Genomic DNA, 16,338 nt, shown 5'->3' with positions numbered 1-16,338 from the left:
ATTAGTATCTTATGAATAATTTTTCAAACACTACAAAATCTTAACTTAGGATAAGAGAATTTGTCTCGTTTCCTTTACATTAATTCTTCAAATATAAAAAATCCAAGCCTCTAAAGCCTTGCATATCAGGAAAAAAGGCTTTTTCTCTTTTTAAACTGATTTTTTTCCTATACTAAGGTGTAACATTTACTTAGACAAGGACACAAATTCTCTTTACAGCACAAAGCATGTTTAATATGTAGATATTATGTAATCCTCACCCAGACCAAGGTATATAATGTTTTAAAATTGATTGTAAACTGCAGAAGCAAACAAAAACATATTCTCTTTATAAAGCATTAAAACATGATGTATAAACTGACTCCCCTTGACCCTTCTCCTAGCATCCCTTCCCCAACACACACACATCCCCACTGTTATAATTTATTGTGTGTCTGCTTCCCCTTCAGTATTTCCTGACCTTCAGACAGCTAAACAGCCTCACTAGATGGGTTTGGGGTCTTTCTCCTTGCACATTCTTTTATCCACTCCTTTCCCTCACCCCATCCCCAATCTTACTAAGTTTTTTAATTTTTTCCCAATCTTACTATAATCATTTTTCACAAATATTAATTTTTCCATTGTCAAATCCAAGTCCTAAGATTGCACTTCGTATGTTTGTAAAATTAACCCATTCTCTTCAATGCCTAAGTGTAGGCCCTCAGCTTTACTCATCTCAAATATCACAATACTTTATTCTTCTCCCTGTGTCTACTTCCTAAGCATTGTTTTATGAGGGGTACAGGAAGAACTTCCCAATGGGAAAAAAGTGTCCAAACATCAGAAAGGAAATAGTTGTCAAAAGTATATTAAATCAGATTTATGCTGTGAAAAACAAATCGTGCAGTAAGTTTACAAATCTTTCATGAAGATGGTTTTTGTCCATCTTTATTTTTGCTGAAGACCATGTCACAAAAAGACTTCATACTATTAAGTCCAAGTTACCCACACCTTAATCATTTAGTTATATTATACCTTTAGTCAGTCCTATCTACTTCTCCACCACATAAAGTGAAATGTCTCATTGTTACAAGAGTGATGTTTCTAAAATGTTAGCTAAATGTTCATTCATTCTTGCAACACCCTTCAGTGGCTTACCCACATACATGCTAGATCAGGTTCATGATCCTCAAACAGCATACAAAGTCCTTTGTAATTAGAGCCTAGCAAATCTTTCTCTACTCCCTAGATTCTGTACTCTGCACTTCTGCAATATGCCATTATGCTCTGAGTATGCCAATTTTGCCACACAATGCTATGACTTTGAACACTATATTCCCTCAGCCTGGATTGCCCCTTAGTAGTTTGGCAAATTCATGGCCATTTTTGACATGGGTGTAATTGTCCCCCGAGCTGCCTCTCCGTCTCTCCTTCAAGTAGAAGGCATTACCTCTTCCTCTAAACATGTAGACATTTTATTCATCCCCCTTTTCTGTTTTAAACATCTATCTCCACACTAAAGAATCAAATCTCATTTATTTCTGTAGCCTCAGCATGTAGGTAAGTACCTAGCATACATTGAACTAGTGAATAAATATTTGATGAAGTGAATCTCCTTTGATGAAGTTACAGTTTAACAAGTACTCTTGGTATTCAGCTCATCAAATATTCAATTGCACAAAACTGACCCAGCTTAGCATCCATACAACATTTTTATTTTACTTCATACTTTATTGGTCTAATCCAATCCTACTATTTCCTCCCCTAGATGATTTCCAAAACTATACCTCATATAGTAATGAATCCTTCTGCAATACAATACAACCAAGCAGCAGGGAAAAGAGAAGAAACTTCCTATAGTTTTTACTTACTAATCTTAACCGCTGAATCTTAAAAATCTACTAGAATTAAGAATAAAAAGTCATGCTGCTCCTTCACTAAAAGTCAGGATCCTCCCCTCTTCCACAGTTTTATTTTACTCTGGGCAAATGAGATCTTAGTAACTGATTTATTTGCATTATCCAATCATCCACAAGCCTACATCCAAGGGAGCCTTCCCTTCTGTAGTGTATCAACAGGTTACCTTACCTGATACCTATTGTCTTTCTGCTTCCTACACTTGAAGAAACAACAACTTGGCACCATTATTGTTTTCCGTTTTAATAAGCTCAATCTTTTCTTCCAAGATAAAAATCCATGTGGTAAAAAGACTGAAATTTTTACCTGAATTTTACCTGAAATTTAACTAAACTGTTCATCTCTCAACTGTCACTTGGAATTCTGACTGCTGGGTAGGAATGAGTTAAAAAAAGGTAGAAATGAAAGAAATTAAAGTTATACTAATCTTTACCTCTTCTTTCACTAGCAATAGCAATCAAAATAACTAGAGAAAAAGCCGCAAAGTTGGTTCTTTGGTCTGCCAAGATGAAAGAGATTAAGTTACAACTACAACTAAAACCATTAACATCACAGTAATATGCTTTCTAGGCAAAAAAAAAAAAAAAAAAGCTTTCAGGATTGGAAAAACAATTCTAAGAATTACCCAACAGCAGATGTTAAATTAGAACCACAAAATGAGTTTCCTCTCTTACCAAATAATTCTTTTAAATAAATCCAAAAATGTGGCTATAAAATTTTGTTCTGTGGACTGTTAACTACTCTTTATAACAAAAACTCATCTCATATGAAAAACTGTCATTTTAACAAAACATCTGAAAGAGCACAGAAACCTTATAGTAGATGGAAGTCTGACTCAATAAGATAACAATAAGGGAATTTGTAAAAAAAATACATTAACTCCCACAAATATGACTGGGAATTTTACATGATATTAGAATGGTATTTCTCAAGGCATCATAAGATATTAAAGGAAAAGAAAATTTTAAGGCTTATTCATTAATAGAGAATACCATTTTTAGTAAAAAACAGAAGTTGAAAGGTTTTTCAAAGATTCAGGTTTTCTGTTTATACCTAGGTAAGAGTTGCCTACACCTGGATACTACTAGAATACTAGAATTCTAGGACAGTTTCTAGGCATTTGTTTTACCTCCACAAAGTTAATTTTAGGAGGTTTAAAACTTCATATACTGAAACCGATGTTTCAAAATCTCTGGTAACTAACACACAAAAACTATAGTCCGCTTTTCCAGATAAGAAGTACACAACAAGAAAATTTATGTTATATTTTGTCTAATCCAAGTCATCAAAGTTACATCTCACAACTAATATTTAACACCAAAAATTAAAAATGCTGCCAACTAAGCTGCACAGCAAGATATGTCCCCATTTCAAAAACTGTAAATTGGAGGAAGGAAAGGGAATCTTATAATTGATGAAATATTGTATCTTTTATAAGCTATACCAGAAAGGAAAATAAGACTTAAAAATATGACTTAAATACCATTTACACTAAATATCATATCTTCAACATTTTCTCCTTATTCCCTTAAGTTTACAAGGATAAAGCACATACAAAGTAATAAAGATTACACAAAGCACTTTATATCATATGGGGAGAGAATAAATGGATTACTTCTTGACAAGTTAATAGATGTTAACAAAATAATTCCAGAGACACAACTACTTACACCAATTCCATAACTGCATAAATGTGAATTTTAAAATAAAGAATGCATGCATCTGCTGGAGGAAGTGCAATAGCTTACATTTCAGCTTCTAATAAAAGTACATTCCCAAAACTTAACATTAGGTAAACATGCAAACTCTCTACTGTAATGTATCATCTAATATTAAGAGTTTCTAGAATATTTTTTTTTTTTTTTTTTTTTTTGTGTTGAGACAGAGTCTTGCTTTGTTGCCCTGGCTAGAGTGAGTGCCGTGGCATCAGCCTAGCTCACAGCAACCTCAAACTCCTGGGCTTAAGCAATCCTACCGCCTCAGCCTCCCGAGTAGCTGGGACTACAGGCATGCGCCACCATGCCCGGCTAATTTTTTCTATATATATTTTAGTTGTCCATATAATTTCTTTCTATTTTTGGTAGAGACGGGGTCTCGCTCTTGCTCAGGCTGGTCTCGAACTCCTGACCTCAAGCGATCCACCCGCCTCGGCCTCCCAGAGTGCTAGGATTACAGGCATGAGCCACCGCGCCCGGCCTTAGAATATTTTTTAAAACTGTAATTTCAATAGTTGTGTAGAAGACTATGAAGGCAACATTTAGGAACAGCCAGAGAACAGATACCACTGGGCTCTAGTTTATGGAACTATGCTTATTCAAAGCTGCTGCAGTTTTGGTGGTTTGCTATAAATATATTAGAAAGAAGAGCGGTGGTGGTAGGGGGTAGAAATGAGATGGAAAAAATAAATACTCTAAGGGAAAGGAATTAAGGTTTAGATGTCTGATGTATGCAAAGCACTAGGCTAAGCATTATACAAAAGTTTCTCCATTTAAATCTAACAACCTTATGATATAAATATAATCTCAAAGTGAACGACTTGGAATGAGAGGTGTCGGAAATGTTAAGCTATTTGATCATTATCACTCTGCTTTTAAGTGCTGGTAATAAGTTTCAAACTCATTCTTCTTTAAGAAACCCTGCTGCCTAAAAGAAAAGGTTGAGGCTACAAAAGTCAAGACAGGACTTTTATCCTAAGAGTCAAATATATCAAAAATTCTTTTTATGCATTCTATTACACTATTTCCCCCATCTCCCAAAAAGTGCTTATGAGCAGATTAACTTCATCTCAGGGTGAAAAAATTTCCTTAATTTAAATACAAGATGAACAGAAATGCAGTTAACAGACATATCTAAGCTTAAGCAAAATGTATCAATTAGTGAATTGGTTACTAAGAAGAACCAGATTTTGTTACATATTGGTTATTTCTACCTTGTAATTCATGAAAAGCCTTACCTGTTCAGAAATAAGAGTCTGTAGCTTCTGAACTTCTAATTTTAATGCTTTGTTTTGGTCATTTAAAATCTAGAAGAAAGAATCTCAATTTACTGTTTCTTTAAGAAAAAAGGCAATAAAGCAATCATCTGAATGGGTTTTTGAGCAAATGCATATTACTGCTTTAATATTCATAAAATGACAGATGAATTATATACTGACATAAAAATTCAAATCTCATTGGACACAGAGATGCACCCTAGCAACTGGTTGGCCATGACCAGAAACTAGCACTACAGCAACAATTGAGACAAACAGAATAGTCACAAATACAAACTACCAGCTAAAAATTGCTGAGAAAAGGTTGGGGCAAACTAAATCTCCAAAATCTATTATAAGAATACAGATAGAATAATCTAGGCAAAAAGTCTATTATAAAATTCATTGTTTGTATAAGTCACCAAATAAACTACAGAAACATTGTTTCAGAGTGTCTTCATATAAAAAGTAGTATTTCTAGATTCAAATGAAAATTATACCAGAAAGCTGAGTTTACACACCTTAAATTCTTCCATTTTGTTTTTCAGTTCACATTGTAGCTGCTCTTCAAGTAATCTTATTTTATCATCCTTAACGTGAATACTGTGAGGAAAAAATCATCAATTAAAGAAATACTTCACACATTCAGCAAGTCTTCATAAATTATGAGCACAACTATCAGTTATAAACAGCAATATTTTCTGCAACAATTATCCTTGAATGTAAATCTATGAATGCTATGCACAGCACTACTTTAGTCTACTTTAGTCACCTTTTTTGCATCTTCTCCAATTCATGCGCAGCAGCAGCCTGTGTTTGGAATGAGATGAGAATTATATCATTTCTCAGGAAGTGCTGAAAACTATTCTTTCACTTATTTTTACATATTAAAAAAGTTATATTTTCATATATTTGTAGTAAAGTCACAACAATATCATACATTTCTGTAATATGTTTTGCTGTCCCGTATTTTTACTTCTCACTGATCAACTTTTATCTTAATAAAAGGTATATCCTTTTTGGATTAAATGGCAGAAGGCTAATTAGTAAGCCAACACATTAAGACTGTTTTAACTGACTCCTCTGATCTCAGAAGTGATCAATCATTGGATCAACATTAATTTTAACATAAGAGTAACATCTAGGTAGGTTATGAGAATCATGGTCAAAGAAAAGTGGCTTTCACACCATAGCCAAATATAAGTAACCATTTACACAAATAAAATTAGGGCCCATAGTATCAATGAAAATAAGAATAGACAAGTTGAAATTCTAAGGTTAAATGCTCAAAAACAATAAAGCTCTACCTGCTCATTTACTAGGACCTGTAATTTCTGTATTTCAGCTTTTAATAAGAAATTCATATTCTGTATATCCTAGAAAAAGAAAAAAGAATATTAGAAATATTTAAGACAATAGACTTTAAAGTTTATAAAATAGCTCTTCTACCTAACAATTAAACAAAGGTCTTAAATTACAAATTTACTAGATCAGAAAAAAAAAACCCATCAATTCCTGTTATTTAGCATATTTCCCACAAAATTACTGTGAATTACTTCATGTCTGAAAAGCCCTTTGAATTTTTCCTCTTACAGAGCTAGAGAATTTTCTAGTTTAGAAAAGAGAGACACATTTCAAATGAGTTCCAGAGTATTTTCCATTCTTCCTATATATTCATACGGATTATAAGATCAAGGTAATTCAATTTTGAGTTCCATAAAATACTGCAGCCATTTATACAAATTACTATACCTTAAGTTCCTCCTCTTTACTTGTTAAATGATCATGTTCATTTGCTAAAGAATCTTCAGTCTGTTTTATCTGCTTATCCTTTTCTGCAATCCTTTAAAAGGAAAGACACTCACTTGTACATTCAATAAACATTAAGAAGTCATAAATCAAAGGATTTAAAGTCTTAAATAGGGTCATCCTTACTTAAGAAGTTTCTCATAACTGTATCTTCCATTTCTATAGCTCCTTTCAGTTTACTAATATCTGTCATATGCTTACTGTAACTCCTTAAAGTACACACCCTTATTTAAAACTTGAGATCAAAGAGGTTAACCTCACAAGGCTGGCAATGTCAAAATCAGATTTCAGGTCTTCTGAACTCAAGTGATCAATGTCTATGCAAAATTATATGACACAAAAAAAACCATAAAACTTTGTTTAGGGTATACTATGACATAGCTAGACAGGGTAGCTACAACTACTTATTAGATGCAAAAACTAATTTACTTCCCCTATTCTTTTTTTTTTTTTTTTTTTTTTTTTTGAGACAGCGTCTCGCTCTGTTGCCCTGGCTAGAGTGAGTGCCGTGGCGTCAGCCTAGCTCACAGCAACCTCAAACTCCTGGCCTGAAGCGATCCTACTGCCTCAGCCTCCCGAGTAGCTGGGACTACAGGCATGCACCACCATGCCTGGCTAATTTTTTCTATATATATTTTTAGTTGGCCAGATCATTTCTTTCTATTTTTAGTAGAGACCGGGGTCTCACTCTTGCTCAGGCTGGTCTCGAACTCCTGAGCTCAAGCGATCTGCCCACCTCGGCCTCCCAGAGTGCTAGGATTATAGGCGTGAGCCACCGCGCCCGGCCATACTTCCCCTATTCTTAAAACACAACTACCTCTTCTAAATAATTGCTAACATTCAAATGAAAGAAAGTTTCCCCAACTCTTTTTATGATAAAGACATAAATTAAAATAGAATGTGTAATCTTTAGGAACCCAATTCACTAAGGGGGAGGGGGGGAAAAGTTGATTCAAATCTAGTTCAGAGAATTTTCTAAATAGGTCAGAGTATAAAGTTAATCATAAATGTTGCATCTAGCAAGCAATCAGTTAGTGGTGACTACACAATTATACAAGAAGTGTGGAAAAGCAGGCTTACACTTTATGTAATTCTTCTGCTAGAACTGAAGCGGAGGTCTAAAAGAAAAACAGTATCACATAAAAGCATTTAACAGAAAGCTTAAAAGTTGTACAATAATCATCAAAATAGAGCTTTAAAAATTAAGAAAATAATGTATACAAAATTGTTAAGAAAGTATCTGGTCCATGGTGAGTGTTTAATAAAGCGTAGCTATCATTCTGAAAGCAAGTTTGATCACCAACAGCCAGTATTAGGGAATTACATATGATAAGACATTTAGAATAAAACAGTTGACAGGCCTGGAAACTACATAACTGACCATCAATCAATACATAGGAAAAACATCTACAAAGGCCATTTTTCTTCCCTGTGCTTCTTTTCCTTAGTAACAATTTAATGAAATGATCCGCTTCATGATTAAGATAATTAAGTACACCTTGGTAATATCCATGCTCATCTTTACTTTTTAAATGATACTTATAGCATTCTCTAAGTATTTAATTCCTGATAAATTTTCTAGAGCTGCTTCTCAGCTGATAAATACAGATCTCAATCCAATTTGAATTGATAATTCACATATATGTATACCCACACCAACATCCTTTCCTATATTAAGTAACTCTACCCCAATTAATTTTAGACCAGTTTCTACAAAGAAAACAATTAGGAAAACAATGTTTACATGAACTTGTGTGAACCTTAAAAACAAGTTTTTAATCTTTTTAATCTTAAAGTCACTTTTTACACAGAAAAGCCAGACTTCTATTCTAAGCTAATACTTTTTGCTACAAATAACTTTTAGAATTTTACAGCTAAAGAACTGAAACTAAAATTCACAGTATGTACATTATGGAAGCAAGTACTTCGAAGTTTTCACTCTTTTTTTCTTAATGTCATTTATACTCTGAAGACACACATATATGTCCACATATACATACATCCACATATACATACACATGCATGGATGTGTGTGTGTGTGCACGTGTGTGTGTATCTCACAACACAGAATAATGTTCCCAAAGAATAACAAGTCTTACAATATCACTTACAAGACTTTGGGAGGTTTACCACTAACTAAACTGAAGTATAATATTAGGTTGGTCCATGGCTAGTCAATATTTAATGAACACCTTTAATACATAAACCACTATTCTAGACACCATTTGGCCAATTCCCCGTTTTTCGATAGGACAGAGGACTTTTTTTTTTTTCCTCCCATGGTAAAAGCTCTCTATCCCTAACCCCATTCCAATTACTTGAACTTGGATTTCTTTCTGATTGTTTTCCCACAGCGCTGTACATAATTATCAGAGTGTTTAGCACTCAGGATTCATCATTTGCTTATTCATTGACTAGTCTCCCAACTATTAACCCAGTGCTTGGCACTCAACAAGTACTCAGGCTGTTTAAATGGCCGGGAAGTTATTATTAATGATAAGCAATAAGAAAGCACCATTACCTGGGCCGCTATCTGGGAATGGAATTGTTGAATCTGAGCTTTCAAAGCCTCATTCTGCTCCAGAATATCCTTTCATAAACAGCAATCAAAAAGAGAGAAAAAAGGGTGTTAATGAATATCCCAATGTATATGAACACAATGAGTTACAGATATATCTGTCTGTCTTTAAAAAGGCATTCTTAGATTCCAAAAGGCATTAAACAATAATTAGACATTCTGAGTTAATTTATAACATAGAAATTAAGGATATGTTATTCCATTCCTAATACAATACAAGGAGCATAAGACCGTGGTGAGCACATCTTCAAACATACCATATGGTGACAAGTGCTCGAAGATGAAAGTTATAATTATTCATAACCACTCCAGAATTAGGAGAAGGTAGACCTTATTCTTTCTTCTAGACATACAGATCTAATCACTGCCCATCTTTTTTTTTTTTTTTTATCCCAAACCACGGAAGAACCATCTTTATTTTTTTTGTTTGTTTGTTTGTTTTTCAGCTCATTAAGGGGGTACAAAAGATCAGGCTATATACATTGCCCATGCCTCCCCATCCCCCTGAGTCTGAGCTTTAGTTGTGTCCATTCCCTAGACAGTGCACATCACTCTCATCATGTAAGTGTGCACTCCTCCCCTCCCCCCACCCCATCCCCCCCAGTCAGAACTTCAATCATGTCCATTCCCCAGGCAGTGCGCATCGCACTCATCAAGTAGGTATACACCCATCCCTATTTTTAAAGAAGGAAAAACAGGTACCTGAACTTGCATTTGTAGAGACTCTTCTTTGTTCACCCTTTTTTGCTCTGATTCCATTAACTGCATTAGTCTTTGCTCCAACTGTTGTTTTGATACCAAGGTATCTGTAAGCTTACTATGCAGACTCTGTACTTCATTTTCTTTGGCCACAAATTTACTTTGCAAATCTGTAACAAAACATTACATTTTACAAAGCTCTCTTCTTTTGCCTACTTAATTGCAGTCATCTTAAGGCAGAAATTATCTCCTCTAGAAAACCTTCCTTGAATCTCTACCAGTTCTCCTCTTGCATGCTCCTACAGCAGCTGTGTTTACCTTTCATGGGAGAAAAGGGAATAGTGGAGACATAAATAATACACACAGCACACGCTCCCATATCTCCCAGGTGGATCCATCAAAAAAGAATAAATGAATAGTAAAAGTCAGCATTTATTAAGTGGGCAGTTTTAAGTAAACTACTTGGGATGATAATGCTCTTGTTGCTTTTCTCTTCACAGCATAGGAAGTGAGTCTTTTCTTAGAAACAAAAAAAATAAAGATTTAATCAAAGAACGAAAGAAAATAACTACATAAAAGAACCACACAAAGTGACGTTCCCATTACCCTATTATGTTACTACAATGTTGCCTGCAACTTTACACTTCAGGCAATGCTGGTAGGTAGCTTACTTTAAAACCCTAACAAATGCCAAAGAAATAAAGATATTCTCAAAAGTACACAAGCTATGTTTATTGAGCTATCACCAAAAAGCCAAATAATACTTTCTTCACAGATGGAGAAGAAAGGAAATTTTACCCAAAATTATATAGCAAGTTTACATGAATACCTCTTCCCCTTACCTTGTTGTGCTGCCTCATGTTCTGCTGTTCTCTTCCTGATGTAGCTCTGAACTTCTTCCCATCTTCTCTCAGCTTCTTGTAGTTGAACCTTGATATTTTAAAAGGGAGAAAGGATAAATGAGCACAAACAAGGAATTTCAACGTTAAAAAAAAAATCCTCTACCTCTACCGTTGTGTCTCAAATCTGCTTATTGCTAGGCAGATACGCACGGTCTAAAAGTCACCTATTTGTTAGCCACAGCAATCCTATCCTCCAACATACAGGATTTGCAGATAAGAGATTATTTCAGAAACTCAGTATTTGTGGTAAGTTTGGATCAAGATAGCTATTAATATGTACATATCTGATCCACTTAGCTATAACCTGTTTTCTATTAATCTTCCTTCAACTGATAAGCTCCTATTATAAAAGACAGGATGGTATGTTTATTACTAAATCTAAGTACCTAAAATTCGTATTTTGAGGTATGGATATTTATACATGGTGTCCCAAAAGTCGCCATACACAGGGAAAAAATTGTAGCTAAACGTACCTTTATTTATAAAATATTCATTCCAAAATTTTACAGAATTTTTCCTTTGGAAACTCTTAAACCAAATTTGGAAAAATTTTGTAAAATTTCGTAATGAATATTTTGTAAATAAATGTATGTTTAGCTACAATTTCCCATTTACTATTTATGGCAACTTTTGGGACACCCTGTAGTACAACATTCCAGTTATGACTGTAATCTTCAATGTCATTTATGTATTATCCATACATGTAGAGAACTGACTTCCATATCTGTAATGTCAGCAGTAAACCCACCAGCAAGACCAATATTAAATAAAACATAGGACACTTATATCGATCTCCCACAGGACCCAAGAAAACTCACACACAAAAAACCCACACTATTTTCCACACTCCATTATTCTCAAAGCCCTTTTAACTCCTGCTCTGGAACAGTATCAAGGTATGATTGTACCAGTGTAGGCAGGCATCTGTCTCATACAGTGAGGTTGCATTTAACTTACACAAATTAAAGTGTACTTTCAACAAATCTCTTCCTCAATAAAAAGGGAAACAGACAATTCTACTTATCATTTCACTCAATGTACGTATGCTCCAGAGTGCATATAAGAGAAATTAATCTGCTCCTCCCTCAGTCAGCCTAAGCATCCCCACGCGTCTCTTCACAGTATGAGCATCTCAAATACCATTCTGGTGCCTAAACATATAGCATGTGATTTTTGTATACCATGGCTCAAGTGCAAGCCATTGGACAATTACTTGGTCTTGTGCTCGAGCAAAGGAAAATCATCTATTCCAGTGCTGGGAAAAAAGAATAGGTTATACTTGACTTACTGAGAAATCCAAGTTATGGATGATAAAAGTGATGATAAAGGTAATTTTAACTACATGATTTTTGCCTTACACATGAAGACCCTAACCCCCCATAATATAAAAATTCTACCACTTATACTTGTCAATCAGCTAATTTCATTTTTCATATCTTCAAACAATCTTTAACTTCAAATTCAAGCCTTGATATTCAATTCATTCACTAGGGCACATGCTTTTTTTCATCAGGGCAAAGCAGTTAGATTACAGGTCCCATTAAGCCTAAACTGTATTTCTCAAACCTATATAACACATTTAAGGTCATCAAATTAAATACCTACATTATTCATGAAATGATACATAAAGGTGGGACTACATCACCTTCAATTGAGTAACTGCTTGCTCAGCATTCTTCTTTTGGACTTCCTCTTGCTGTAGCTTTCCTGTTTTCTCAGTCAGCTCATTCACCAACCTAGCATAATCCTGGCGCAGTTTATTTAGTTCCGCAGACTGCCTGAAAACAGTAACCAGATTAGGAACCTTCCATTATTATGAACACATATAAGGAACGAAAACAAAACAGATTAGGAACCTTCCATTATTATTATATAAACACATATAAGGAACAGATAAATAAAACATATATTAGTTTTGCTGAGCTAGTAATTCCATTTGTAGCCAACTGAAAAGGAATACAAGTGACTACTAACACTGAAGTTTGCCTAAGTGTAATTCACTACATAATTCTAACAGCAGTTACACAAAATCTAAAATCACTATAAAATATCAAGAAAAATGGATGACCATAAACTCATGAGCATAAACACTGACACCCTCAAAGTGGTCTTCTGACAACCTATTAAAATTAACGAGTCGGGGTGCTTACACTGTATAATCATACTATTAGTCTTTCTGTGGTACTGTTTCTCAAAGTATTGCTCCAGAGCCAACTACATCGCTATCGCAAGGAATGTGTCTTAATATGCTGATTCCTAGGTTCCACCTCAGAGTCACTAAATCATCATCTTTTAGGAGTAGGACTCAATAATATGCTTTTTAAGCAGCATGTTAGGTGCTCTTTAGAATTATGAAGTTTGGGAACTACTGTGGAAGGCAACAGATGGTTTAAATCTTATTAAATTCAGTCTCATAAATTTGTAGACTATCCCAGTGGTGGCACTGGTATTTATTACATAGTTTATATAAATGTTTATATATATAATACATAATATACATCAATATATTTATATAAACATATAATTTGGTATAATATATAAAGTTTATATATAACTGAAGAAGTTCTTCACACAACAAAAGAAAATTTTCTAAAAGTAACTCACTTTAGAAACAAATTACTATCAAACACCATTTTGATGAATCAAGAAAATATTCTGCCATTCAATTAAAAATAAAGCATTTGGAAACATACTTGCTTTCCAGTTGGTTTGTAGTGTTGCTGACAGCATCTCTCAGTATACCATTTTCCTGCTTCAAGTGAGCTATCTCTGCCTCCATCTGCTCACGAACTTGCTGAAACTGAAGTTATTTACACATGTAAGATTTAGAAAACACAGGTTGCCAAAGTTTCTTTTAAAAAAAGAAACATATTAAGATGAGAATGCATAAAACATATTAAGATGAGAATGCGTAAAGCATCAACAGAATAAAAATTTGAATCATTCTTCTCAAATAAATATAAACAAATTTAAATGAAAAATTATATTTTGTTAGTGATAAATGCAAAGTAAACATAAGTTATCACCACATTCAAGAATACAAGTAGGTGCTAGCTTCCATATAAGACAAGCATGCTTAGAGATGATGCTTCAGAACTAAAAGATAATTTAGGACTTCTTTTCTACCCAACAGACTCATAGAATTAAGCCTGTCCTGATACTAGAATATATAAATTTTCTGTTAGCAATATTTTAAAATGAAAGTCTTTTAATAATCCAAGTTTAAAAACTGAAAATATTTTTGATACACTTTATATTAAGTTACAAATCGAGCCATTATTAAATAGATGGCAATTTTACTTGCTAAATATTCTGATCTAATTTTTTAAATGGTGGTAAAATACACATTAACATAAAATGTACCATTCTCAAGTATACAGTTCAGTGGTATTAAATATATAATGTTGTACCACCATGACCACCATTCATCTCCAACTCTTTTCATCTTGTAAAACAAAACTCTATACCCATTAACCAATAACTTGCCATTCCCCTTTCTCCCAAGCCCCTAGCAACCACCATTCTTACTTTAGCTGGGACTACAGGCATGCACCAACACACCTGGCTAATTTTTCTATTTTTTGTAAAGACAGGTCTCGTTCTTGCTCAGGCTGGTTTCAAACTCCTGGCCTCAAGAGACTCTCAGCCTCCCAAATGCTAGAATTACAGGCATGAGCCACTACACCCAGCCTCACAGAACTTATCCTATGGAATCTATATCCTGGCCTCTATAAGCAATCAAGTGGGGAAAAAAAAAAAAAAAGATAAATCACTTAAATACCTTTCAATAAAAGATGTTGCTACAAGTATCTGACTAATTTTCAAATGAACAATAGTAGGAATTAAGAAGAAAAGATCATTTGAGACTAGGAAAATCAGTTTTTCAGTAAGCTGGTAGATGGGAAGAGAATATTTAAAACGGCTAGGGGAATGGGAAGAGAAAAGGAGTGGATCAAATTAAAACTACAAGCAGTGGATAGAGTAAGAACATGAAAACAACATCACTTATTTCTTTTTTTCCATTAGTGGCATTTTAGTTGAAAACAGTGGGACTTTGATAGCACTGAAGAATAATTTAAAAAGTTTTAGCAGACTAGCGGTATGATCAAAGGAGTATTTTACAAAAAATAGCCTGGTACTAAGTATAGGTTAGAATGGAAATGAGAAACCTATTAATATGGGGGCTATAATTATCCTGGTATGTAAAAATAAACTAAGGACATGTCTAAGAATTGAATGCAAGAGTAGCTAGAAATAAAATATCTTTTAAAGATTTCAGACCAAATTGTAGACTGGACAAGGGAGAGAGAAGTCAAAGGATGCAAGTATAAGGATATTAATGCCTCAAAATATTGAAAATAAAAACAACCTGATCAACAGTCGAGTTTGATTTTAGACATATGTTAAATCTGAGGTAATGACAGACCTTCCATCATCAGCAGAAACATCAGCCAGCAGGTGGAAATAACAATTTTAAAAAGTCACAGGTGCAGAAAGTTCACTTAAAGGGAGTATTATATGCCCACTTGGCAAGCAGACCCAAGCCATGTTCTTTAATAGCCTCTTTAGCAGCAATAAAGATATTTCAATCTCTTTTTAAAAATAAAGAAAAAAATTCATTGGTTCAGACCTAACTAGAATCATGAAAATGGAAGATACATACAAAAGACGGACAGTAAGAAATGAACCTTCTGAAATGTTGACGGCAGACAGGTGAAAAAGTGTAAACCAACAAAAGAGACAGAGGGTCACTTAAGCCAAAACCCTGGGAGTCATCCTTAACTATCACCTCTCTTCTCCACACTAACACTAAGCCCTAGCTAATTAACTCCTCTGTATCACTCAAACTCATTCCCTCATTATCAATATCTGATTTCAAGCCCTTATTCTGACTCAAAGTCCTACAGAAGCCTTCCAACTATCCCTTGCTTCACTCTCAACACTGCCAGGGTAACGATTAAAAATACTAATATAACACCAGCAATTGCTGGATTGCTTAAACTCCTTCACTGGCTCCCCAATCTTCAGGTATACAAGGCCCATGAAGACAGGTCCTTATCTACTTCTCCAGATCTTCTCTTCTTCATTCCAGTCCTGATTGCCAGGTATCAACATTTTACTATATTTCTCACAGAGTGTTAACACTAGGCAACCCACTGAGCCATCATCTCTAGAGATGGGACTAAGGAATGACACCAAGTAACTCTTACACTCAGCACCCATTTCTTCACTCTCTTACTTGATAATGCCTAATTGTTTCAAAAGATTCAACACAGTCTGCATATTACTTCTAACAGGTCTTCTTATCAATCCCTCTCCTTCCTTCCCCATCTCTCATCTCTACTGCTCCAAAGTACCCAATGGGTACCTCTACTGTCATGCTGTATTTACTTGTCTGCATCCAGTCTCCTATCTCATCCCCACCTAAGAAAGTTATTTACTTAAGGACAGGGTGTGAGTTTCACTAGCCACTGTATGTCGAA

General features: G+C 34.5%; 1 protein-coding gene across 22 annotated transcripts in view; it reads right to left on the bottom strand.

Moving 5' to 3' along the window:
- Positions 1 to 16,338, bottom strand: part of KTN1 (kinectin 1) — a 96,990-nt gene that overhangs the window by 37,305 nt on the left and 43,347 nt on the right. For 21 of the 22 annotated variants that reach the window (XM_069487061.1, XM_069487081.1, XM_069487144.1 and 18 more), the window contains 11 exons: positions 13,549 to 13,655; positions 12,501 to 12,633; positions 10,796 to 10,883; positions 9,957 to 10,123; positions 9,198 to 9,266; positions 7,757 to 7,794; positions 6,620 to 6,710; positions 6,175 to 6,243; positions 5,640 to 5,677; positions 5,389 to 5,470; positions 4,850 to 4,918 (listed from right to left, as the gene is read on the bottom strand). In XM_069487061.1, the coding sequence (XP_069343162.1) occupies positions 4,850 to 4,918; positions 5,389 to 5,470; positions 5,640 to 5,677; positions 6,175 to 6,243; positions 6,620 to 6,710; positions 7,757 to 7,794; positions 9,198 to 9,266; positions 9,957 to 10,123; positions 10,796 to 10,883; positions 12,501 to 12,633; positions 13,549 to 13,655 (951 nt within the window). The remainder of the gene's footprint in view (positions 1 to 4,849; positions 4,919 to 5,388; positions 5,471 to 5,639; positions 5,678 to 6,174; positions 6,244 to 6,619; positions 6,711 to 7,756; positions 7,795 to 9,197; positions 9,267 to 9,956; positions 10,124 to 10,795; positions 10,884 to 12,500; positions 12,634 to 13,548; positions 13,656 to 16,338) is intronic. The other variant, XM_069487116.1, reaches the window with a different exon arrangement.

This window comes from Eulemur rufifrons, chromosome 2, assembly GCF_041146395.1.
Source record: "Eulemur rufifrons isolate Redbay chromosome 2, OSU_ERuf_1, whole genome shotgun sequence".
NCBI classification, from domain to species: Eukaryota; Metazoa; Chordata; class Mammalia; order Primates; family Lemuridae; genus Eulemur; species Eulemur rufifrons.
The sequence above is the reverse complement of the archived record's forward strand: the minus strand, read 5'-3'. Positions and strand labels throughout refer to the sequence as shown.